The 26,220-nt window shown below is 38.3% G+C and overlaps 2 protein-coding genes across 2 annotated transcripts; both read right to left on the bottom strand.

Annotated features, from left to right (window-relative positions):
- Positions 1-499: 499 nt before the first annotated feature.
- aar2 (AAR2 splicing factor) lies at positions 500-6,323 on the bottom strand. Its single transcript, XM_030138971.1, has 4 exons — positions 6,264-6,323; positions 5,216-6,150; positions 2,824-3,053; positions 500-1,317 (listed from the first exon to the last, which is right to left on the bottom strand). The coding sequence occupies exons 2-4, from the start codon at positions 5,976-5,978 to the stop codon at positions 1,150-1,152; spliced, it is 1,161 nt and encodes a 386-aa protein (XP_029994831.1). The 5' UTR covers positions 5,979-6,150; positions 6,264-6,323; the 3' UTR covers positions 500-1,149.
- Positions 6,324-10,577: 4,254 nt separating this feature from the next.
- prpf6 (PRP6 pre-mRNA processing factor 6 homolog (S. cerevisiae)) lies at positions 10,578-23,772 on the bottom strand. Its single transcript, XM_030138970.1, has 21 exons — positions 23,547-23,772; positions 22,509-22,671; positions 22,300-22,418; positions 22,140-22,218; positions 21,307-21,483; positions 19,402-19,530; positions 19,122-19,216; positions 18,880-19,036; positions 17,735-17,897; positions 16,851-16,969; positions 16,428-16,646; positions 15,641-15,763; positions 15,200-15,321; positions 14,911-15,049; positions 14,666-14,785; positions 13,619-13,795; positions 13,391-13,524; positions 12,970-13,061; positions 12,629-12,743; positions 12,373-12,499; positions 10,578-11,318 (listed from the first exon to the last, which is right to left on the bottom strand). The coding sequence occupies exons 1-21, from the start codon at positions 23,732-23,734 to the stop codon at positions 11,166-11,168; spliced, it is 2,910 nt and encodes a 969-aa protein (XP_029994830.1). The 5' UTR covers positions 23,735-23,772; the 3' UTR covers positions 10,578-11,165.
- Between the last annotated feature and the right edge of the window lie 2,448 nt (positions 23,773-26,220).

The following is a 26,220-nucleotide window of genomic DNA, read 5'->3' as shown; positions in this document are numbered from 1 at the left end:
ATGGGCTCACAAAGCTGGGGGATGTCAAAACTGAAACGTCCAGCTGGAGAGACGGACACTTCAGAAGTGAAATTAAAGACTGGATGGATTGATGGACCAAGTGACAAATATAAGGCCTGTCTCATCCATCACAGTCAAAGTAATGGCACACACACACAAAGCTAATCAAATGCATGGAAACTGTGAGATCCAGCTCATTCACACTGCTTCTTTTCTTTTACTCCTCCACCTGTTTTCCACATGAACCCTCTTACTTTGGATTCTTACCTTGCATGGGCTTCAGTTATACCAGGGTCGTATTAGTGAACACTTTCCAAAGAACTGCACTAATGGACACATCAACTACTGACAATTCAGCCCAGTCTGTCTGACTCATACATGTAACAACTTCATACAAGGGAATTGAGACGCAAACTTATAAATCTTCACATATAGCTCATCATCGCCATCTAGAGGAGGAAAGTGAAAAGGTAAGAAAACACACAAATGTACAGCCTTGTATCAAAATTGTGTCATTTATTAAGTTAACTGTGGGTCCTGAATGATGAAAAAACCTAATCCCATTAAAAAGGTCTAGGATTCCAATCTACACACATCTTGGCAATGAAAAATAGTATTATCATAGACCATTATTATCATTATTTTTATAGTATAAAATCATTAATGACACAAAATCTTGCTTTGATTACAGAAAAATAAAAAAAAATCTTAAGTTTAATTCTCAAACATGGGTGATCTGAGGTTTATAGTTGCAATCTAGCAGGTATGCATGTGCAAATGAAATACTTAGCATTAAGTGCTCTAGAAGAGATGACAATATGTCTGGTGTGACATTTTTAGTATAGTCATTTATTAACTCAACAAAACATAAATGAAAATGGATGTTAATTTGTCAAACTGCTTGCTGAGCAGAAAACCACCACCAGAGGGCATCACTCACATTTAGTGTACAGTCGCTCTCTTCACAAAGTAACAGGTTTTCTGAGAATGCACTGAAAATAAACAGTCAGTAAACTTGGAGAACTGTGGATGCTCTGGTTATCACCATCTGTGTGAGAGAATTTTCTGCTTCAGTGTCTCTTTCCTAGTATTCAGGTTTTGGTCGTGCTCCCTGCTGAGCTCCAGTATGATGTCTGTAACGGCGTAGACTCAGTCCACTGTAACACCTTCAGGGAGTTCCACCACCACAGGAGCACAGTCGTCCAGGTCGGCCTCAAAGTCCCAGCGAAACTTCTTAGTGAGGTGAGCTTTAAACTTTTCTGCTCTCTTACGCAGTGTGCTGTCCACTCCCGGCCCACTGGCAAACTGGAAGAAGTCCTATGAGAAAAAAAACAAAACATCCAATGGTTGTAATGTTTAGCTGTCCAGTAGGGTTTCCTGTGATTATGAAAATGCCTTTATCACAAGTTATCAAATCCAGAATCAACAATGTTGCACATGAGAAAACAATTATCATAACATTAATCCTGTTGGAAATAAAATTAACTAATAAAATACTCCTATGCGGAAAACAAATTAACTTGAAGCTTGAAAATCAGTCATGACTGGATTCACGGATAACATCTAAATATTACATTCATATTGTTTCATTTAAAAGGCTTTAACCTTGAGTAGACATAAAAATGCCACTTAATCCCAATTAACTCAACAGGAAAACAAATGCAGTTTAGACCATTCCCACTTTGGGATAATGCACGATGTCAGTGTCCACCCCAGGGTTCCTACAGGTTTCTATAGGGTACATTTAAGACTTTTCAAAGGGGTCATATTTTGCTAAACCCACTGTTATTAGTCTTTGGTACATTTATTTGTGTATTTGGACCCTAATAGTTCAAAAAGTTTGAATTTGAACCCTCCTGGTGCTGCAAAGCTATCTTTATATTCATTTTGGCAAAAATCGAGTGGATTTCTACAACCTGTTTTAATTCCTGCTTAATTTGTTACATCTATAACTAGTTACGTCACAACATTTGCACATATAAGGTCAAGATTTTCAACGAACATTTCTTCAAGTACGCCATAAATGTTTATCAGCAGCAGTGGTTGTAGTCCTTACTGAAAATATGTCCAAACGTCACGCCGATTACCTAAAATGTTCACTTGTTGGTTGAACAGGACAGAGCAGCACAGCCACCAACCTGAAGGGGGTGGGGCATGAAGTGGATCATGTGCATTTAAAGGGTCAGTGCTCAAAACGACCTTTCTGGTGGCATTAGTCAGAAATAGGGTTGAAGATGGACCTGTGGAGTTGAATTAATGAAGAATTCAGACCCAAGCATAACATTTACACTTTATGTAGACAGGGGACATTTAAAAAAGCAAAATATCACTCCTTTACGACCTTTTTAAAACTACTTGGAACAGAATTTAATGTCTATTTCACAGCCTATTTCATGGCCATACTGCCAAGAATTTGTGACTTCTAGAATGTATGTATTATAATGTATTTATTCACTCCAACACCGTGATTCCCATCGTTCCGAGTTGAACTAAAAGCTGCATGTGTGTTGGGCTGAAGGTTCTGCGATCATTTCTCACCGGGGGCTGCAAAGTTATCAATAATTGGTTCCTAATTTCAGTATAAACTGTCAGGTTGGAACGGGTGGAACTGAGTTGACAATGTTACTTTCTTTGCAGCTTGGACTTTTAACAGACACATTTAAACACAACAAGTTTATGGCAACATAACTTAATAGCTCCCATATCAAATGTAATACTTTTTAAAGACTTTTTTATGGTATTAAATGCAGATTCGTAAATTCAAGACTTTTAAGACTTCTTAAGACCCTGTGGGAACTCTGCCACCCTGGCCTGTGCTTCTACCTGTAGTGTGGAGGTGAGGAAGTTGTTCTGAGACACGATGTCGACAAAGAAATCAGGTGGGATTTCTCCGAGTTGGTGGTAGAGCACGGTGATGAGGCCCAAATACAGCTCTTTGCGCTTTCTCATGGCGTCCTCTGAACGGCACAGCAGAGCCAGGAGCGCCTTCCAGTGTTCAAACCCCTCGTAGACATTTCCAATCAGGAAACACACAAAGGCGAACTGTAGCTCACCTGAAAGGCAAAAGAAGCAAAGCAGGGTCCGTTTTACATACAATATTGTATGAAACTATGTGTTATTTTCATCAAAGTTCAATGGTTTATTGCCCTGGCTAATAATTCGATCTGGTATTCAGTATCTTTATTAATATCTGATAATATCTCATTTGTTACATGTCACCAATAGTGTAGCCTATTGAGATGAAAATGACAAAAGACCTTTTTTTTTTTTTTTTTTTACTAATACTCTAATTACTGCTGACATTAAGGCTGCAACTGATGATTATTGTTTTTTTATATCTACAAATGAAAGAAAAGTCATATGAACCACAGGTCATGTGTTCATTTGTCATAAAGTGCCTAAGTCCTGCTGCTTATGGTGTACCTCATGGGACCCAACTCTGGAAATAATATCAGTGGGTGTCAAAAAAGAGAGACAAATAATTATTTGATCCCATTTAATTTGTGCCTCCATTTACATATATGATGTTTGTCAATTTAAAAGATAATTTTACACATCAAGGAAGTGGTAGTTTGTGATAAAGATGGTTAAGTAACATCTAGTTTTGTGTGAAGTGGCTCAATCGACTGTATCTTCATCATGTGCAACACGATGAAATCATTTTAGTTCAGGTTCCACTTACACACCAATTTGATCTCCAGTGGATCAGACCAGTAAAACACTATCACAATAACCTATAAATGATGTAAACTCCAAACTTTTCTTTCCATACAATTACATGAAAATGTTTACATTTACAAACTATCTTTTCACAAGAAATATGAATAACCTAAAGAAATATGAACTGTCTTAACAGAAGTGCAATTTGAACAATATTATTCCTGTTTGTACGTGTTTTGTGCTTTTGTAGATCCACTGTGATCTGTAAGTTGTGACCCACATATGTGTAAACGATATCCATTAAAACTGCACTTATTTTTCTTAAGAATTTTCAGGTTGTTCATGTTATTCACATTTTTTAAAGGATACCCTTGCAGATGTAAACATTTTTATAATGTAATTTTACTTTTTTCACTGTTATTATTTTACTGGTACTGGCGAGTGAGTTCCAGCTGCTACTATCTGGACGGAGATTCACAGTCCCAAAATCTAAGACCACTCACTACAGGAACAGCTTTGTTCCTGCTGCTACTTCTCTTTTAAATAAGCCTTGATGCACCTCACTTTACTTTAAGTCTTGGGGTCTGGCTTATTTTAATATGGTCTTAACTTAATTATCATTTTTTTGTCCCTTGTATTTCATTATATCATGCTTTTTTAGTGCTTTTAAGGGGTTTTATATTGGTACGTTTAGTAATATCTAATGACTCTTATTTATTTTAGTCTGTTTTAACCATGATCAGTGAGTCCCTGGGAGTACCTGTCAACGTCTTTGGTCTGTGTTGTTTTTAATCTGTCCCCTGTATGTGTCCTGTGGTTTTAATGTTTTGTGTAAGATTTGAGATGCCCTCTCCAGACTGCAGAACAAATCTACCTACAGGTATCAATAAAGTTTTGTTTTTGTTTTTTTTTTTTTAATTTCGAACATGCAAAGAAACAAAATAAAACAAAACAAAGCAAATTAAGACAAAAACAAAGTAACATTTAAATGAACAGAATCTATCTTCAAGCACACACAAGTCTGAGTATTGCACGGTCGAAAAGGAGTAGGAAGAAGTATAAACTTACTTAATCCTACCCCTCAGTGCTTTTACACCTTTATCATTAACTTAATACAAGAATCAAACAATGCTATTTTCCTAATTTTAGCATCGAACCACAACAGTCCATAATGCAGTAACTGAATTATTTACAACAAAATGTTCATGGCAGTACAGTCATACAGACTCAACAATTCAACCATTTTCTTCAATAATTACAGCATATTTATCAATACAACATCATCCATAAACAAACAGGCCTCATTGTCATTCTTAAATACTGTACCTCTCAAGAATCAGTTCTTTATATCTTTTTTAAAAACTGAATTATGTTTGATATTTGTTTTTTCTCAACACACAATTTGTTCCATAATTTCACTCCACAGATGGTGATACAGAAATTTTTTAACGTAGTCACCTTGAACCTTGGTCCGACCCACTTCAGATTATACTGGACTGTATGTGGCCCCTAAACTAAAATGAGTTTGACACCTTTAGATTCTAAAGGCACTCACCCAGCAGGTCAAGAGGCTGCACCTGATGGTACTTCTCCAGAACCGTCTCCAGGGCGTAGCTCAGGTCCAGACTACAGCGGGTGATCTCAGCTGGTGTCGCCCCAGGTGGGTAAGTCTTTTGGGGGATAACAGATAAGCGCAGCTCCGTCCCCTCCCTCTGCTTCATCTTGGGCAGCCTGTCCAGTCCCTCTCTCATGCTCTGACAGGCGGTGTCATTCCTGGGTTGATCTGCTCTGTCTTCAGTGGTTCCGAAGTGATGCTCAGGAACCACATCACTGAAGGCACACACTCGACCTGACAGAGGCTGCAGCTTCTGAGCCACTTCTTCACTCAGACGGTCAGTGAGGGACACCCACTTTCTCATCAGCTCATAGGGATAGGGACCTAGGTAAGGGTCCAGCTCTCGCAGGTTGGCTCTGATCCTGCTCAGCTCCTCCTCATTCTGGGAGGCTGAGAAGTCCAGATCTTCTTCCTTAGGATCCCAGTTGGCCAAAAGGACCTCTCTGGGTTTCAGACTGAGGAAGAGGCCTGTTTTGGGGCCAATTTCTCTTCCACAGCTTGGTGCGTTGACAGAGCAGTAGTGAAGGAAGTGCAGACCTGGGGGGATCATCTTCACACCACGGAATCTGGGACCAACCTGCCAACTCTTGCAGTCAATCCCCAGTTCTGTACCCTGAGGGACCCCGAGCAGCACCAGAGTGCCCCCCTCCTCAAACAGCCTCCGAGCAACATCTGGATCCATGTCCACACTGCTGCTAGCCATGCCTTCACTCACAATAACACACCCAAAGAAAAGGAAAACTACACTCCTGATTAGAACATCAGGAGAAGTTTATTCATGTTGACAATTTCGCTGATAATTACTCCAAAAAGTAGAACGGGTTGTTTTAATGGCAGCAGTTCTGTCAGTCTTTTACTCCACGAGCTGTTAACTTCTGTTATGAGACCAGACGATAAAACCAAAAGGAAAATAAATATTAACTAAATACAGCCTGAAAAACAGGTGTGTGTCGGTGTTAGTAGAAATGAGAATGCGAGGCGACGATACCTTATTTAAGTAGTTGTGGACATTTTTTGCATCGTTGTCAACTCGTTTAGTGGCGGCTGTGCAACATGATATTGAATCCGGATAGAAACAGTAGGTAAGAAATGTTCCGTTCCTACTGGCGCATGTGCAGTGTCTTCTTCTTCTTCTTCTTCTTCTTCTTCTTCTTCTTCTTCTTCTTCTTCTTCTTCTTCTTCTTCTTCTTCTCCTTCTTCTTCTTCTTCTTGTTATTTCATCAAAAGTTATTCTTAATAAAATTGCAACCGATAAAAAAAATTATTTATCAAACTTAACCCTTTCATGCATGAATGATGAGAACCTTAATCAATATTTTTTTCTTGAGTGTTTTTGTTTCTCTTTAGGTATGAAAAAAAAAATGCAATTTTTTTTTTTTTTTTTTTTTTTTTTTTTTTTTAATGAACCTATTTTTTGTGGAGTTACAAAAGTGTCCACTCAACTGGACACCATGCATTTAAGTTTTGAAGCAAAGAAACATTTATTTAAAAATCATCATCAGAAAGTGATGTACTGTGTGAAAACTATTAAATAAAAACATTTTAATGCCGCTAATTGCTAAATTGCTACTGTTTTCTCACATTTTATTATACTCTAAAATTAGTTATTACTCATTTCATGGAGATAAAATCCTCCTGAGACCCAGGAAATTCACAGTTTTAGCTTTTTTACATTAAAAAAAAAAATTGTCATGATTGGAAACTGCATAATACAACATTTTTTTTCAGATACATTTTTAAAATTATTTTTAATTTGTAGATTGATTTTTTAATGGAATGTCCTTTGCAATGGACAGCATTTTTAAAGTAAAACTGTCAAACTTTTGTCCCCTACAGAGGACAAAATGCATTGCTGGGTCTCAGGAGGATATGAATTTTTTTTTTTTCTTTTTTTTTTTTGTTAATGACAGTTTAATGACAATTAGCAATTGATTTACACTAAAACATGTTAGCGCAGATCAGGTTTATCAAGAGCAGCAAAGTTACAGTAATGGTATGAATTGCAGTGTTTGGGATGATACATAACAGTCCACTGTGTTGGCTGATATGGAACTAAAAAACAAAACAAAACATGAATATACAATAGAACAACGGTAGAATAGCTGTCCGCTGTAGTGACCACTATGCATGAAAGGGTAAACACAAATGGATACATATGAAAACTGTATCCCCTTTTCTTTTTCATAATCTATTTGGCCTACTCATATTTTATCTTCATGCTTTTTAATTATTAATTATTATTATTATTATCATTAGTACCTTTGGTATGATCAGCATGTGCACAGCTCTGTAAATTGTATATATAGCTTGTTTTGATTTATGATTTGTCGTTATTTTTTATTTTACACTTCTTTTGCTCTCATGTGCTTTTGTGCTTTGCTGCTATAAACCTGGAATTTCCCCTTGTGGGACTAGAAAAGGCATAACTTATATTATCTTGTTATTTTTATTTTCTGTAGGGTGTATTGTTTCATTGTTGTACTTTCAATAAAGTTAGTCTTTGAAAAAATAGTAATACAATTGAAAAATACAAAAACACTTTTCACTGTTCAGTAATAGTTTGGTTTATTATATTGCATATATCCAATACAACATCACCATTTTATAGGTAAGATGGCATGATATGACAACAAAACAGAAAAAACATTGGTTGGAATAGAAGATGACTTGGTAGCTGTGCATATTCTGAAAGTATTTGAATGCATTGTAGATGCTTTAGCTTATCTGTGGATATCCTAAAACCATAAAACAAGAAGCAATGCGAACATGCAAAACCTGTTATATTTTTATCATACAAACCTACAACACACAGTACACTGAGAACTCTTAAACAGTAAACATTCAAGACACTGCACTGAAAAAACAGCTATCTAATTTTAGTTAGTCACATAATTTCCTCTGATGCTGTGAATATTTTTTGGAAATTCATCAGTATCTTCATGGGAGAGTGGTACAAGTTAAAGGAACTAGGGGAACAACATGTTTTGCATTTAACTCTCTACTTTGGTGTATAGACACTGTGAAGTTTCTGCCAACAAACAATGAGTGCTTTTATAACTTGAATGAACTTGTTCCTCTTTCTCTTCTTGCCTTGTATTTTCTTGTTTGCAGGGCAAGAATGTCTTTTCCCCTGAAAGGAACAAGAATGCATTATTGTTTACCAAAATAAGTACTTTTATTCAATTATCTGCTTTAATCATCATTACTGAGAATGTCTACAAGGAAACATGCTCTTTGTCTCTAATATTATAAGAATCAGCCTGTTTATTATTTAGTATTTATAAATGTATGCTGTGAGGGAAATATTAACTGAGGTGTTATTTTTTTTAATGTACTAGATTTATTGTTGATAAAGTCCTCATCTCACCAGATTATCAGTACCACAGTTGTGGTTAATGAGCTCCTCCATACTCGCCAGTGGCTTTTCCAAGTCAGACAGCTGCTTTCTGCTCCTATGACACCGCATCTGTTGAGTTACACCATAGATGGAGCTCAGGATACGATGTGGCTATAAAAGTAAAAATAAATAAACACGTAAACACAGTTATGACATTTTCACATGTCAGATACACTGAAATGTTTAAGTTATAGCTGATAGTGTTGTTACTCTGTCCATGGTGCTGAATGTTTACATTCTATAGTATCATTTACCTTTGTTGAGGGACAGGGATCTCTCACATTTGAGGTATTATATGAGCCTGTTAAATTCTACAAGAAAAAAAGAAATAGTTACAGAATACATCACTGGAAAACAAATTACTAAATAAGACATCACTAGTTATTCTTTAGATTGGTGCTAAAAAAAAAAAAAAAAAACCTGTTTATCCCAGAAACTAAAACTACTGGCAATACTCCTTCCAATTACAAATGAAATTAACAAAATATATGTTTTCAGACCTTAGATAAAGCAAACAAAACACTAAAATGCAGCAGTCTAATATTTTAAATTAAGAAAGTTTGATAAATCAGTATCTCGTGGAACAATCCTGTCTTGGTTCTTTGTACCACTAAAAAAAAATACAGCTCACCTGTGACATTACACAAGCTTATAATAATCTATTTAATTTTCTATTTTATTTTATTAACTTTATGTCTTTCTTGGGTGTCTTATTAGTAAATAAAGCAGCAAAAAAAAAAAAAAAAACACTTGAGGGTACCCTATCACCACACTCTCAAGAATTCCCTCATGTTTAACTCAGCGGCAGTTGCGTCCAAATGAATTTATCAAACCACAAATAAAGAAAGAAATGACATGTGCGCATATCATCAGTGTTACCAACCAGATTCTGCAGGTCGACCAAGATGACTGCTCTGTAGGAGCCTAGTATTTCTTTATAGTTACATCTGCGTCTTCCCCAGGTTTCAGCCAAAAGGAGAACCACCAGGACACTGCGGAGTAGGGCTCCGGTCAGGCACTGAGTGGGGTTAAAAAAGAAGCAGATCACAGAAGAAAGACAGTGATAGATCATGAGTCATGTTTGGTAGATGTTCTGTGTCCTGTATCAACTGTTTACGCACCAAACCATCATGATGCCACCTAAAGAACTGGGATTAAGTCATTAATGCGGTGCGTTAAAGCGCCATCCAAACCATGCGCTTACCATTTATCATGTTCTGCGGGATCCTCAGATGTGCAAATCCATGGCTGTCAGAAGCTGGAAGATCCACGGAATTACTCCCTATCTGTTCATTCTAGCCAAAGATTGTTTTGTTGTTTTTTTTTTCCTTTTAGTGTTTTTGCACGTCCTTTGGTGGATAAGAGACGTTTGGGGCGCGTAGACTTCCGACCTGGTGCTCCGTGGGTTCCAACATCACCAGTCACTGCTGCTCCAGTTTCCTTCCTCCTCACGGACCGCTGACACTGGGCTTAGGATTTCATCAAACTCCAGTCCGGTCAAGTCGAAGGGAACTTCTGCAATCAATCACTTGCTTTTATCCTTTCGGTTTCGTTGGAAAGACGTGACCCCAAAGAGGAGTGGTGAAATTTAAGTTTTATCTTCTTAAATAGGATATTTTAACGGCATATATTTTCACAGTGGGTGGTTTGAGGATCTATGTGATGCAAAAAAAAAAAAAAAAATCTGGCTGTGAAATATAGTTTTATCCAAAACAAAAAGGGCACACTTATGTAAAGAAATCCCATTGAACCCAGATGCTGACAGTGCATGGGAACTGCATGGGCTGATACACCACAAGGTTTCTGGGAAAACAATCCTCACAAAGAAACAAATACAACACTGAGAATCAGAAATGACATTAAACACAACAAATCATTTCAGAAAAGTGGTTCAGGAGAAACGGGTCATAGCGGAGTAGACATTAGTTGTTTATTGGATGCCTGCAAGTTTTAAACACATTCCAATCAAACTATGTAGGAAAAAACAAGGATGACATTACTAAAATATGAGAATCACATCATACTCCCTGACAGAGTTTATATACAGCGTCACATTCTAACACAACAGAAATAGATCAATCTGGACCTTTGACATATCCTAGCAGACAGCACATATAAATAAAATTCCTCCAAATATATTTGCTTCCAAATTCCATCTGTTTACTTGCAGAGAATCAAAACTGTGCTTTCATTATGACTCTATCTTGCAGTGCCTGATGAGAGTATTGTCACAATGGATGGAAAGCACTAATTAAGCAAATATAAAACCGAACATGTTGGATTAACTACCATTTATTCATGTAAAATATGGAGAGATTTGTTTCCTCTTCATGTTCAACAAAACTCTTTAACACCCGCTGAGATTTGATGTCGTAAAAAAGACTGAAATATGGAAAAGATGCGTTTCAGAGTCTTGCTGGAGCACATGTCCATAGCTGTTCTGTTCCACTGGTGCCTGCCATAGTCCTCCAGGTGTTGTCAGTCCAGATTTCCTCAGAAAGTGTTCTTGATCTTGCTGGCTACTTGTGCGAGGATCTCTCCTGTCTTCTTCTGCCAGTTCAGGACATGTTTGGACTCTGCACACCACAGTTCTCCATGACGAGGCTCTGCGTTTTCACAGCGCTTTCGTACCTCTTCCTGCTGCTCCTAATAGACAAAGAACAAGAAAGTTAGGCAGCAAATATACAGGGTTATCCAAAAAGAATGAACTGATTTCATTACGCAATATTTTGATGAGGAAAAGCAATAGAAAACTCCAGCCAAGTCACAAGTATTCTACTAACAATCAACTTTTATTTCCTGTCTTACAAGTGTTCAATGTGGCTACCACCTGCAGCACGGACAACATCAATGCGATAAGAGAATTCCTCCCGGACGCGTATCAGCATATCACGATCCACTGAGTTTGATCGCCGTTGTTATTCGCTGTTTAAGGTCAACTACAGCGCCCCTGTGGCAGCAATTCAAAACTTAGAAAACTCCTCTTTCAAATGGTCACTGACTCATTCCATGGTGATGCTTGAGAACTGAAGCAATGCGTCATGAAATCAGTTCATTCTTTTTGAATAACCCCTGTACTACAAATAAAGTATTACTAAAAATCAATGAGTCAAGACACTTGTTTGTTACACAACGAAACAAAATGTTATCAAAGTGTCTCGATCGACTCACACATGAAGAAAAAACAGTAATGTTTAGTATCAAGGCATTCATGTATGAGTAAATACGGCACAGGTTACCGTACTTCTTACAAACATGCGCCTCAAAAGAAAAATCAATCATCAGTATACATGAGTATCTTAGGTTGTTAATTATTCACTGATAACATTAGCTGCCAATAATATCTAATTCCACATTAATGAGCCTACATTCGATAGCTAAACCCACTTGCAGCTTCTTTTTCTTTGGATATGTATGCTGTCAGGGTTTTTCTTTTATATTTTCAGTTTTTATACTCTTTTATATACATTATTTATACTTTTATGGCACCTAAAGACAATTGCACTTTCAATTTCGTTGTACCTGTACAATGACAATAAAGACATTCTACGCTAATTTTTTCTATCGTTACCATGACACAAATCAAAAGGGAAATGAACCAGACTGATGGCTTCATTCAGAACTGGCATTAAAATGCACATGTACATGAATGTGACACAAAGCGGCATGTTTTGAGCTTAAGTAACTTCATAATCCTTACCTCCGTTCCGTGTTGCAGCTCAAACTTGTAGAACAGAGCCCAAGCGTCTCCCAGGTCTGGCTCGATCTTCACCGTTCTGAGGAACCACTCTCTGGCTTTGGTGATCTTGCGCTCACTCCAGAAAAGTCTACAATACGTGATGAGGGATATATTTAATTAGAATTCAAACTGATACAGAAAAAAACAAGAGTAAGACACGAGGAATTCAGATATCACTGAGAAGGACAGCATAAAAGTGGAGGAGATGTGGTCATACTTCGCTACAGCGAGTAAGACGTGGGGATCATGTTCACACTTCTTCAAAGCATCCACACTCTTGGTCTTCCTCTGGGGCCTGGCCTCCAAAAACACTGCCTCTGCCCACAGAATACCTGAAAGGAAGGAAGAGGGAGTGGGTTGAAATGGAGAGTTTGAGATGACACAGGAATGCATTTAGTCATTTCACAACAGGCTGCATGTTTGTTGAAAGAACCATTTGCAACCAACTGCCAACATGACTCACATTATCATCTGAGCAATTCGTTTTGTTGCGTAAGTTTTTATTGAAACATACTCGATGGCATTTTAAAAAAACCCTGCAAATCTGAGACACCGTACCTGAGTTGGGACACTCCTGCAGGGCTTTGGCCATCAGGGTGTTCGCAATGTTTTTCAATCCAGCTCGGAACTCTAGTCTCACAGACTCCAACCTGAAGATCAGACATTTGGCAAAGTTTTGGCATTTTGTTTTATTCCAGTATTTTGAGTTACGTAATGATATTGTTTTCAACCGCGAGTTTTTTTAACAGTCAAGTAAATGTAGGTGTGTGTCTGTACTTAATAAATCAAAAATAAATCAACAAGGAGACAAGGAGGAAACCCATTGGAATAAAGAGGGAAACCATTGGAATACGGAATTTGTCACACCAAACTTGTTTTATAAAGGCAGAAAAAACAAAGACTAAAATAGATTATCAAGCAAAGAGACACATTTAATCAAAAAGGCTCTTTGTATTTGCTTTATTGTGTGTTTTCTCACCATAGCTCAGGGCTCTGGGGGTTCTTGAGCCGGGCTTTCTCCAGGATCGCTCTGGCTCTTGTCAGCTGTCCCACTCTTTCTTCAAGGCGAGACAGCAGCAGCCACAGCGCCACTGAGTGGGGACACTTTTTCAGCTGCACAAACAAGACAATCCCCATTTTTTATTTACTAGGGAAATCATATTTTCCATTAAAATAAATACAAACTACTTGAAAACCTGCTGCTCACCCCTTGGTTGTAGGCCTCCCTGGCTTTGTCCATGTTTTCACATTGCTCCTCTATCTGGCCTCTCATCATCCAAAGTTTGGGGAAGTCCTCATAGTGTTTCAGGGCCTCACTGCACAATTCCTGAGCAGCTTCGATGTTTCCCAGCACCCACTCTAACTTAACTGACTTCATAAACACCTGTAAATATCATCAACAAACATATGCTTTTTAGGTTCATTTATACACATCACAGCAGGATCCATGAATTTCCTTTACAAAACTTCCCTGGAGTGGTTATAAACCAACATTAGCACTAATGAAAACTAATTCTAAAACACCTGGAGTGCAATTCAGTTTTTTTTAGAATCAACTGTAAAATGCCAACATTATTGGGCAAAACCTAAATACTTAAGTGCGTCATTAAAGGTACACAGCTGCCTTATCTGACAACTCAATCAGTTCAGCCCATATGAAAGCTTTCTAATAGTTGTCAACAAATACAATGAAATAGAGCAAAGCCAGGCCACTTAAAAAAGTGAGAGTTTAAGAGCACTGTTGACAGCATCTGTCAAGCTGAGTGTTGCTGGTTTTGGAAGTGAATGAACCTGGCAAGCCTGAACTTGAGTAAGACAGCACGTCTGTAGAAGCTTCTTCACAAAGTTTAACTTAACATTACACTAAACTGACTTTAAGGGGACAAGATTAGCCAATCTAACCAATTCACCTATAGGTCAATTCACACAATTTTCACTTGAAAACAAAATGAAAGGTAAATATAATAACACAGAGGGTCTGGGTCAAAGGTCAGTTAAGGTCAGGTACACAAACAACCATACTTTGAGCAAATTTAAGCTTAACTGTGAAATATATAGTGTTTCCATTATTCTTTGGAGAAAAATCTAATATTTGACACAATAACTTGCCTCCTTCAAAATCTATCTAGATCTATCAGAAATGAATTTATTATGCAACAAGTGATTCATGCCAGCTGATTATATACAACCAGATAAAAGCTTCTGATAAGAAAAACAGCTATTTTTTTTTTAAATAAAGCAGCATCACACTCACTCTAGCTGTGGGGGCACTGCTGCGGGCTTTGGCCAGTAGGCGACGGGCTCGCTCATACTCGTTATTTTCCGACTCCAACTTGACAGCAGCAAGCCAGATCTCTTCACTGTTAGGGTTAGCCTAGATAAAATAGACAGAATAGAAAATAGAACAAAATATAAGGGTAGGTCTCCAGTTGAATGTGTGGTAAAAGAGGAAAAAACAGAGACCACAGGAGTTCAAGCTGCCATCACAGTCACAGTCACCTGGAAGGCTAAAGCCAGGATACTTCTGGCTGCAGGCACATCCTCAGCCAGCCATTTGGACTTAGCCCCCATCAGCCACAGGACCTCCGCCTTGGGACAGTGAGCCACAGCCCTCTGGAGCAGAGCCTCCAGAGACTCCCTAAGAGCAGAGACACACAGGGTCAGGAAATAAGTATGGATGAATGGATAAAAATGAACTCTGGACATAAAAGTGAATAAAGTTCATTTAAAGGACAGATATTAATTATATGATAAATCTGAAGTGGTTAGTAGGCTGTAATCTGCTCACCTGGTGCCGTGGTTTTTCTCAAAGTAGGCAGCTCTGAGCCAAACACTTTTTTTACTGGGGAACACCTGTAGAGCATGGGCATAGATGGCCCTGGCACACTCCAATGCTCCATGAGCCACACACTGAAACAGAACACATGCATTTCAGTCACTCAATCCATATTTATGTGAAATTTGATGTGGAGATTGTGTTTGTTCATGTTAACCAACTCCCTTACTATGCTCTCAGTTGCCTACATCCATGTTATTTGCCTATTCAATGTTTTCACTGTAGAGGAGTCAAGTTGGGTTTTCTGTGACAATCCCTACTCCTGCTCTTGAGTTCTTTGGTGTCTCTTATCTCTCCTCGACAGTGACATCATGGTGCAACACCAGCTAACAGCAGCAATGCAAGTCTGGCATATTCAACCATTAAAGGTCACTGTAAATCCCAAATACTTACACTGTCTGCGTCTTCCATCCAGGTGTGTTTGCGGTCTTCCTCCTCAATGCCGATCCCTATGACAGCCCTTATCACAGCCTGGCAGGTAGCCACACTCCCTGCCTTATCACACTCTTCTGCATCCTGGTGGACAAGACAACTGAAAATGTTTATGGATGAATTGTCTTTTGTGAGATGTGAGTTCAGTGGGAAAAGAGAAGGACTCCCTCAGGGTCATACTCCAGACATTTCCTTCAACTGTTGCCAGTCACTCTTTGAGGTTCATCTGTTGTTGGTGTTATTATAAGAATACTGTCGAAGGTTCTTTAGAAACCTTCCCACCAACAATAACCATACACTTCACTAGAAGCAGAAGCTAGATGACTCATGGGGGAAACTTATGTCAAATATTAGGGCCTCTGAATGCAAAACAGTTGCGAACTACACTAAACAAAATGCTAATCACAGTGCTGGCTTGCACTCTGTGATGGTAACACAGCACTTTCGTAGTAGCTTTGACCACTAGTGAGTAACACATCTACTCTTCAAGCACCAAGGTTTAAAAGCACTAACTGATAGTTTACCCAATCATTTATTCTAGTTAATACTTTATGATTTATGTGGAGTGCAGATGACACAGTATAGAAGACATTCTATATAATACAGCATTTGTCATTAATGTCTTGGCCTATTCTGTGTGAACCCATGCCCGTTCCCTTGAGGTGAATATACTTTAAGATCTTTACGAGTGCAGTTATTTTCCAGTGCCAACATCCTGTCTCTTTCTCATATCATCCAAACAACACACCTGTATCCACTGCTCCCTGTTGATCTCCACCCCGTTGGCCCTCAGGGAAGTGATGGCTCTGTCAATGATCTTGTCCACCATCTGAGTGTTGCCATTGGCCTCCTCCAACTTGGCAGCAGTGATCCAAATGTGGCGATCAGTGGGGATGTTCTCACGGGCTTTATTCAGGACACGACGAGCGTTCTCATAAGTCTCTAACCGAGCCAGTGCAAGCCACAGCTAGAGGGGAAAAAAGTTACAATTATATATATATATATATATATATATATATAGATAGATAGATAGATAGATAGATAGATAGATACTGCACACATGTGGAACAAAGTCTATACAGTATGTTTCACTGAATATGTGTTATCTGCCTTAACCTAGATATAATGTTTCACATGTGGAGAACAATTATATCATGTGCCTAAAGTTTACCTCCACACTCGTAGGGCAACACTCTACAGCTCGGCTAAGCATGATTCTGGCATCCTCTGGCTCCTCCAGCTCCACAGCTGTCTTCCACAGTCGAACTGACTTGGACACATTCTCCAGGGCTATAAAAGTGGCAGTTACACAAATGTTAAAGATTTAAGTTCCTCTACATAGCATTTTGTCAGACACTGGGAATACAAAGATCTGGAAACGTATCATGCACAGTGGCCAAAAAGGAAATGAAAGAACTGTAGATTATACTGAACATACAAGCAATAAAAACAAACACTGAAGAGTAGATCCTGCATTAATAGTGGGACACAATGCCGTCAAGGAGCATGAAATGTTGTGCATGTAATTGGAGTAAAGTAGTGCAGAGGCAATTGAACATGTAGAGGCGGAGAGAGCTCTTCCACAGAGGAAGCTCTACATCCATCTCTGTCAGTGGGGTATGCTGCCGGGAAATATGGTGTGTGGGTGTGCAGGCATCAGGGCATTGACACAAAGGTTCAAACAAGGTACTTGCCCTTGACACAACTCCAAGACTACAGCTGCCAAATGTAATCCTCATGAAATCTTTCAGGCAATGCGTGTGTAGTGACTGAGCAGCTCTGTGGGGTTGTTTTTATGAGACAAGGTACAGATTGAGACGGGTTCTGAATGTTTTCCCCGCAGAAATTAGTGTCTTCCTTTTGGCAAAAAAAAATATTACGTAGTCTTTCATGCATGCCGCAGATCTCTGCATAACAACAAACCACCAATGTTGTTTTGTCAATACACAGATTGACTGTTCTTAGAAATCTGTTACTAGGGATGCACAAACAGGAGAACAAGTGATACCACTGTTTTTCTTTTGTTTAAAGTGATATATGATCTGACAGACTTACCCTTTCTGAGGACTCGTTTCTTGGCTCTGACGTCTGTCTCCAGCTCTGCAGCTCTGATGTAGATTCGGACAGACTGCGGTAGGTGGCGGACGGCCTGGGCCACCACAGCTTTGGCTGTGTCGCCGGGCTGCAGTCTGGCTGCCTCCAGCCACACATCCTCACTCTGAAGAGCACAGAGAAAGGCTTTTAAACGCAGGAGGCCAAGGACATTTTCTCTATTTGCAAATTAGGCTGGCAGTATAAAGCATTTTAATTAAACACCTGCTGAGGCAGATTAACATTCCTGTTATTTATCAAAAGTGTTTTGATAAAATACTCCTAACAGTCTGCATCATCAACTGTCCAATTCTTCTGTATTCTATGGCTTGATAGAATGATTTATACAGATACTAATATCAATAGACAATAATGAAAAATTTAACAACCAGGAGAGGGGGTTCAATCAATCCATTTTACTGAGACTTTTAACACATAATTGTTCCTTTTGTCGTCAAGTTGCAGTTTGTAAGATTTGTGCATTTTTGTGTCTATGTTGGGCACTGATCAGTACTGGAGCCAATTCCATTACTAAACATAGAACAGTTTTGCTAGCCCACATTCTTGATAACAGCTAAAGAGTACTGATTTCTGTGTGGAGCACTGGATTTTCCATAAATATGCTAAAGCTCACATACTGAGGAAAGTAGTAGATAAATAAAAAAAGAATGTTTAATCATAAAAAATTCAAAATATGCTACACTTATTCTGTCCACTTTCACAGAAAACTGTATGAGAGTGTGTATGAGTGGTGTGTGCAGTTAATTGTTTGGCTATAATGACATTCGGTCTCAGAGGTGGCTAATAGCATGCTGCTTTGTTTTACATGTTTACACTGTTGTCATGAAGAATAATTCATGTCACTGTCAGGCCAAACAGCTGACTATCACAGTTGCAATGCATTATTAAAGGATAAGGAATGGTTCTGTTTATGAGCCAAGAAGGAACCATTTTTGGTTTGTTCATGCCAAGGAACAATCATTCCATCACACAGCTTTCTTATAGTGTCTGTTGCCAATAAATATACCCTTCAGTTTAGCAGTTTTTCACCTGTCGTTCCCCCATCCTATAATCGATGAATCATTTAAATGTGTGTCTATCATCTTTACCTTGGGACACATCTCAGTGCCTTTCATGATTAGGTTTCGGGCCACCTGTAGTTTCCCCGTTACTTCCTCCAGTCTGGCGGAGGCTATCCAGGCAGGTGGGTGATGGGGATTAGTCTCCCTCACCGATTTCAGCAATAGCCGAGCTTTCTTAATATCACTATACACACAAAGCAACAGACACACTATTAGACACAACAATTTATTTCACAGACTCACAACAGAAAACTTCATTCAATTTCTACCTGATGTCTCCTCCATGTGTTGGGATCATGGAATTGAGATCGGTCAGATAACCCTTGGGATCCACCACTGTCTGTCCACTCACTGAGTCAGACACCTGAAAACAGATAGGTGGAAAAGACAGAAAAGATGGAATCGATAAATCCGTTGTATCAAGATGAAAATCTGCATTCAAGACCCATTATAAGAGTTTTACCATATAGCTGTTTACACATTTATTACCAATGACAAAACGAGGCAAAGGTGATAGAGCAAGCAGCTAATGCATGCGTTTAGTTTTACCTGGCTGAGCCTCATGTCCATGAGTGTGTTCCTAGCCTGTCCGATTTTCCTCATGTCCAGCTCTCCTGTTCCAGGCGTCATCAGGCCGGGAGTCATGCTTCCTGGATAAGGTGTGTTCAGACCCCCCAGCTGGCAAAGAAAATAAACAACAAGAAAATGAATATTATGGTATTTGCTGAAGCATTTGTTTAAACAAATATGACACTTTTCTCACCGCGGTAAATAAAAAGAAAGATCTGTCAAAACTGTGAAGGTGCACTGGTTTCCTTCTACAGCACAACTAAATAATTCAGTTTAGTGAATTCTTGGTGTGTTCAGTTTAATATCATTAAACGCAGACACTGTAAATGACAGGGATAAACTTATGGGTGAATAGGCCATGCCTCCCCTAATGTCAAATTGACTTGCTGGTTAAAACATGTTAAAAGCAAGGTAACCTGACTCCTGCTGGTGCAGCCTGTATTTATACCATGCGTGTTATTGGCTGTTTCTCAAAGTGAAGGATCCTTTCATGGTAGTCACTTACTTCATAGGCAAGAGTCTCTTCTGATCAATACACCCCTTAAACAGACATGAATGTTCTCAGTCTAGCAAGAGCAGAAAAGGCCCCTTCCCCCAAAATTCAGTGTCTCATGAATGCACTGACACACATGACAGGTGGATTTAACAGAAAATTATTGAATATATTTACAACGGCAATAACAAAGACAATATTACATCCATCCCTTGAGTTTCAACATGAAAGAAATTTCTTTATGCTGATCATTTTAAAGCGTTGCTAATTATATTACTTTCTTTGATGATAATTTAGTCTATTCAGTGTATTCTTACTTCCTTCGGTATGTTCAATTTATTTATTTATAAATAAATAACAGTGAATTGCTCTTATAATACAAATGAGCTTTAATTAATAAGATCACCTAATTATATTTAAAAGTGTTTTGCTCTTCTGAAGTGACTTTAATCTTCTTCATCGAGGATTTATTTGCCGTTGTATTCAGCTATTATTAATTTAACAGCATTTTTATAGCCTTGTGCAAAGAACTGTGAGTACACAAACATTACTGAGGATCACAGAAGATCCACAAAATTCTCCAAAGGAAGGACTTGGAATGGTCCTTGCCATTAGAACAGACCTCTGATGAAATTTGATGGCATGGTTTTATGTACATAAAGCCTGGGAGGATCCTTTGTTTACTTTGAAACACAACCACTATAGATGTCTAAAGTAATACAGGGTGTCCCATAAGTCTCCATACATAGGAGACATAATACATTCCATACATATATGGTTCTAACATGTATTTCTTTATATTTCTTCTTTATAGTTCTTCATCAGTGGAGGACACGCATTGAAATGTGTTCCTGACAAAATGGCAGTCATATAGAGCATATTATATAAATAAAAATGGTTTATGTCAAGAAACGTTTATTTTTCCTATGTATGGAGACTTATGGGACACCCTGTAGTTGCTACTGATAGTAGTTACCTGTGTGACTTGATAAATGAACTGGAGTCTATGAGTATTTGCAGCTACATGTATTCAGTCTGATATTTACTTATGCAAAACTATGAATACGCAACAGTACATAACGTGCAGAACTGATAGTGTTTGACCACTTGATAATACCATTCACAGAAGTGTAACTTCTCAAGTGGTTCTGTTTTTTTTTTTTTTTTTTTTGAAAGTCTTATCTTATCTTCAAGTACTACATTTGCTTTATTTGTTACTACAACTAATGTTTTAACACTGACACTTCAACAGCAAGTCTTGATTTGACTTATGAAACTGTGTTATTTTTCTCCATTAGATTTAATTTTTCCCTGCCTGGTCAGGCTGTAATTACATCATGTTTATTTATTAACTGGGAATCTACAGTATGTGTCTGTGCATGTGTACTAACCCCCTGCAGAGGGTCAACAGTTGTGTGGTTTTCTCCAGTCTGCAGGTGTTTGGAGAAGAAGCTGTCTGGGACTGGGGTAAGCTTCTCGTAGCGGGGGTTCCTCTGGCGTTTGTTCCTGGCATCTCCCACCTCAGGGATGCTCAACCACTCCTCCTCTGACACCTCTGCCAATTTCCTCTGCAATGTCATGGATAAAAGATTTAATAGGACTAGGAGATGTGAATGAGATTACATCATCAGCAATATTAGAAGCATTCAACTCTTACCATAAAACAGCAGATACAATTATAGATGGGTATTGTTAAAAATGTATGAATACTACTACTTTTAACAGATCAATAAATGATAGTGGTATGGAATATATCTTTCCCTAATCATTTTACTATAAAACTGAGTGCAGGACTGTCTGCATTTTGACTGTAAGGTAGTTTTCTTGGAGCCTCCAGATCTATAAATCCTCCCATTATGAATCTATGACGGACGGATCAGATTACGCTCTGACCATTTCAGAGTTAATTAATGAATGGACCTACAGTGAATTAATGAGCTGGTCACTGATAACTTAACATTATTATCATCAACATATCAGTTCTTGTGGGAGTCAATATTATTTTCCTGTGTCAACAAGTTTTTTTTTTAAATAATCATACAATTTCCAGACAGCTGCATGGAGTAAAAATGAGTAAAGGAGGGTGTGTAACTACATGATGAAACTGATGTCCATATTTGTAAGATAAGGTAAGATAATCTTTTATTCATCCCACCATGGGGAAATTACACAGCTGACAGCAGGAAACACAAAAGAAAGGTGTACAACATGTAAAATTTTGTACCTTCAAATCTGAAAACTGCTGCTGGATTTTCGGTCGCTCCATACGGTATTTCTCAATCTCTTCTTTCTCTCTCAGTTCTCTGTAAACACAGAAAACAGCGATCAGTATCACGACAGCTAAATGCAGAAAAGCAATAAGTATTCCCAGTTTTTCTCTTCACCTCCTCTCTTTGCGTCTTTCATCCATCCTCTTGTCCAGTGCTGCATATATTGCATCTGCTTCTTCATCATCTTTCTCATATGGCCCACTGGAGAACAAGCTGCCAGCATATCCATTAAACTACAGGAGGGGAAACATGTGATATGTTTACTGCCCAGTGGGTCCAATAACATAACTATTAACACAGAAAGACAGTCAAATTACAGCTACCTCATCATAGTTGGTGTCATTCAGATCTTCATCGTCATCGTCCTGGTTCTTTTTCATTTGATCCCCGACTGTCCTCTTTCCTGGAGGGGCATGTCGGTCATCCACTGGGTCGTTAGCATCACGGGCAGGACCGATATCAGATCGTGTGGTGAAACCAGTAGCTCTAATAAGGAGAGATTGAAGAAAAGTTACACATTTATCACGTGTAGACCGATAAAATGTGCAGCAGAGTCGAAAACACTGCAAGAGTTGAGTAGCAATGAATTTATTAGCCCTTTCATGCATGAATTATGAGAACCAGTGTCAAGATTTTTTTTCCTGAGTGGTTTTGTTCCTCTTTAGGCATGACAAAAACAAAACAAAACAATGCGATAGACTTGCTTTTAATGAACCAATTCTTCATGGAGTTACAGGAATGTCCACTCAGCTGGATGCCATGTGTTTAATTTTTGAAGCAAAGAAACGTGTATTTAAAACGCAATATCAGAAAGTGATAAACTGTGTGAAAACTATGAAATAAAAATATTTTTAATGCAGCTAATCTAATATTTTCTCACACATTTTATCATATTCTAATACTACTTATTACTCACGTCACGGAGATAATGTATCCCCCCCCCCCCCAAAAAAAAAAAAAAAAAAAGTTGTGTTAAAGACAAGTTAATTACAGTCTAATAACATTTAGCAATTGAATATACACTCAAAACATGTTACTGCAGATCAGGTTTATCGAGTTACAGTAATGGTATGATTTGCAGTGTGTGAGATGGTGCATAAGTATTCACCGTGTTAGATGATATGCAACTAAAACAACAAAACCCGTAATAGCTGTCCACTGTAGTGACCACTATGCATGTAAGAGTTAAAAGACCTATGAACATGAACCTGGATAAAATGTGTTCACTTTAGCTTGAACAAAGAAAAAAAAAAATACTACACTCTGAGTTGTTAGCGACTTCATATGACCAGCACTGAGTATTTAGCTTGTGTTGATAAGTAGCATTAGCAGATGGCGGGTAGTTTAGCTAGTTAGCTTACCCTCTGCCGAGACCAGGGACGTAGCCGAGCGGGGCCGGCATCCCCAGGAACGGCTTCTTCTTTTTCCCCATTAGCGGAGAGGCGAGGGGCATTATCGGGGGTCCACCACTAGCCCCGGAGGCTCCGGCGCCCCCCGTAGAGGCTTTGCTTGCCGCTTTAGGTGCCTGTTTTGCCGCAGCGCTGGCCATCGTTGCTCGAACTACGAGGTTCGCTACCGGATGAACAACAGTCTCACTTCCGGTTTTGACAGCCAACGACCAGCAGGTAATTCAATGATTATCCGCCGTTTTGCGTCACAGCGCCCCTACAGGCCGAAGTAGGTACTGTCATATCTCTTCATACATATTTATTTCGTTTTAATAATGAGTAGGATAAATCATACTTAAATCTAAACCTGCATTTAATAACCGGACTGCTGCAACAGGCGTTTTAATATTTTTATACATTTATTATATTTAGTGTTGGTTACAGTTTTCAAGGAAGCCACACGAGGGCGCCACAGTTTGAGAGTTAATATTAGCACTGCAATTAAAGAGTATAATTGAAGTTAAAACAGGACTGTAGGGTCTGTTATTGAGTCCCTGTGTATTCCTAAAGAGGCTTGACGGCATATATGCAGTGCTTTTGCATATTAGAGGTCACAAAGGGCTTCATAGATCTTGCAATAACTCTTATACTACTTAAGTCTATTTATGCTTTGTAATTACATTCACTTTATTAATAAGTTTAATGCCCCTTTGCGCATATTATGAGGCATATAATTTCCTCCCTATGTAAGAATCAATCTTTGGTATAAATCAACATGTGTCCACCATAGCTGAAACAACAGATTTTAATTTAAGACACAATCATGCACTGAAGGTTCCCCATATTGATGAGTTTTAATGACCTGTTGTGATTTCAAAGAGCATTTACATGTGTCTTTATAGAAAAATGATCATGCTCTTGAAAGGAAAACCACTTTATTGCATGCTAACTGAGGCATACTGTGAGCTCTCTGAGAGTTTTATAATAGTCTCCTAAAGTGGGCCTTAGTCTATTTCTACTCGAGGGGTTATTTCGATGTGTAGAGTTAATGGAGCCATAGATTTAAAGCAGTTTTAGGTGTAACTCCAACAGACGCGTTAGTGTGCCACACTGAATATCTAACAGTGAAAGTAAAACATACTCATTTTAGACAGTCTATATTCAAACATGAAACAGGAGGCGGCAGAAAAAGTAATTACATTCTAATGTGACATTTCTGGGCTTCATCCCGTGAGATGAAGTGAGGCCATTCGTCAATTAGTTTCAATCACGTTTAACTTCACCCATCCACATCTGAGCTGGGTCAGGCCTTTACATTTTTCTTCATTTACATCGCCTGGGGGGCAGACATTATTTCACTCCTGGGAGAAGATGTTATGATGAAAATGGACTGTCAGACACATTAGAAGATATATAGCTCACACAGCTAAGGATCATTTAAAACGTGAAATACAACTCAAGCCTTGATATCATCTGGCTATTGCACTGCCTCTTTTAGTTTCCTGTGGTTAGTTTAATGATCATTTAAATTCCTCAATGATTTTATTACCAGAAACATGATGTGCTGCTATATATAACACATTAACAACAAAGCCATGGCTGCATAGATATATTCAGGTCTGCTCATTATACTGTAGTACTGACTGGTGACAGAACAATTCAGGTTGGCCCCATCTGTGATTAAAAAAAAAAAAAAAAAAAAAAAAAAATCCATAATACTAGTAACACACACTTAACAAAAAGCTGTTTACAAACACAAATGTTGACTCACTCCCTTGCTTATAAGAATTAATTCCTTTATTTTTGCTGCAACAATGCATGGGCTGTTACCAAAATGTTAAACTTATCAGGCTGCCAAAACTTTGTGTTTGGCAAAAAAAAAAAAAAAAACTAAATATAAAAGATATTTTTCTCCAAATGAAAACACTTTCAGTAGGATTGTAGCATCCTGCACCACACAGAGACACACACAAACTGAAGTTGTGGCTGCAGGAGATAGCTTATATCTGTTGGGGGTCTTTGGGTGAGAGCTGGCTGAGTAACAGTGGTCTCGCCAAAGATCATACTATAATTATTCCCTTTGATGTGCTGCCATAAAACATTTGGCATCGGCTCCTGTAAATGCAGCTGTAAGCCAGAAACAGTGAGCAGAATGAAGATGCTAAAATACGACCTATTTGTTCTGCATTATAGACAGGTTAGTGACATGACATCAAGTTCCTAAAAGACACTGCTCTGAGTTAAAAGATCTTTAAATATGAGCAAGATCATGGAAAGAAAGTATACCTATTTTTGTATTCACTGCAAGAGGTTAAAACGTGAATAAGCATTAATACAGATTGCCCATTCTTACATTTTGATTATACTGAAGATGAGAAATACATTCCCTTTTATAAGAGAGCACAATTAGTCTGATTTGTCTATGTGAGCAAAGCTGAAAGACAATCATTTAAAAGCTTAGTTCATTTTTAAATGAAACAAAGACTAATCACTTCATTTGGACAAAATTGCGTTTTGGATGAGGGGCAGTCACAAAACAATATTCCTAATTTTGTGAATAATGCTTTAATTTGTGACTAGAGCGCTACACTGATGTGTGAAAAGGGAAATAATTGGTAAATTTAAATGCATTATAAAAAGCTCAATT

This window comes from Sphaeramia orbicularis, chromosome 7 (assembly GCF_902148855.1).
Source record: "Sphaeramia orbicularis chromosome 7, fSphaOr1.1, whole genome shotgun sequence".
NCBI lineage: Eukaryota > Metazoa > Chordata > Actinopteri > Kurtiformes > Apogonidae > Sphaeramia > Sphaeramia orbicularis.
The sequence above is the reverse complement of the archived record's forward strand: the minus strand, read 5'-3'. Positions and strand labels throughout refer to the sequence as shown.

Bases quoted from the DNA above. Each gene is read 5' to 3' on its own strand.
- aar2 (XM_030138971.1), bottom strand. From the start codon at position 5,978: ATGGCTAGCAGCAGTGTGGACATGGATCCAGATGTTGCTCGGAGGCTG. The intron at 3,054-5,215 runs GTGAGTGCCTTT...TTTGCCTTTCAG, and splicing joins GCAGCCTCTTGACCTGCTGG to GTGAGCTACAGTTCGCCTTT. The intron at 1,318-2,823 runs GTAGAAGCACAG...TTTTTCTCATAG, and splicing joins TCCTCACCTCCACACTACAG to GACTTCTTCCAGTTTGCCAG.
- prpf6 (XM_030138970.1), bottom strand. From the start codon at position 23,734: ATGGCCAGCGCTGCGGCAAAACAGGCACCTAAAGCGGCAAGCAAAGCC. The intron at 19,217-19,401 runs GTAAAACTAAAC...ATCTGTTTTCAG, and splicing joins TGGACATGAGGCTCAGCCAG to GTGTCTGACTCAGTGAGTGG. The intron at 16,647-16,850 runs GTAAACTTTAGG...TTTCCCCTCTAG, and splicing joins GTTGCCCTACGAGTGTGGAG to CTGTGGCTTGCACTGGCTCG.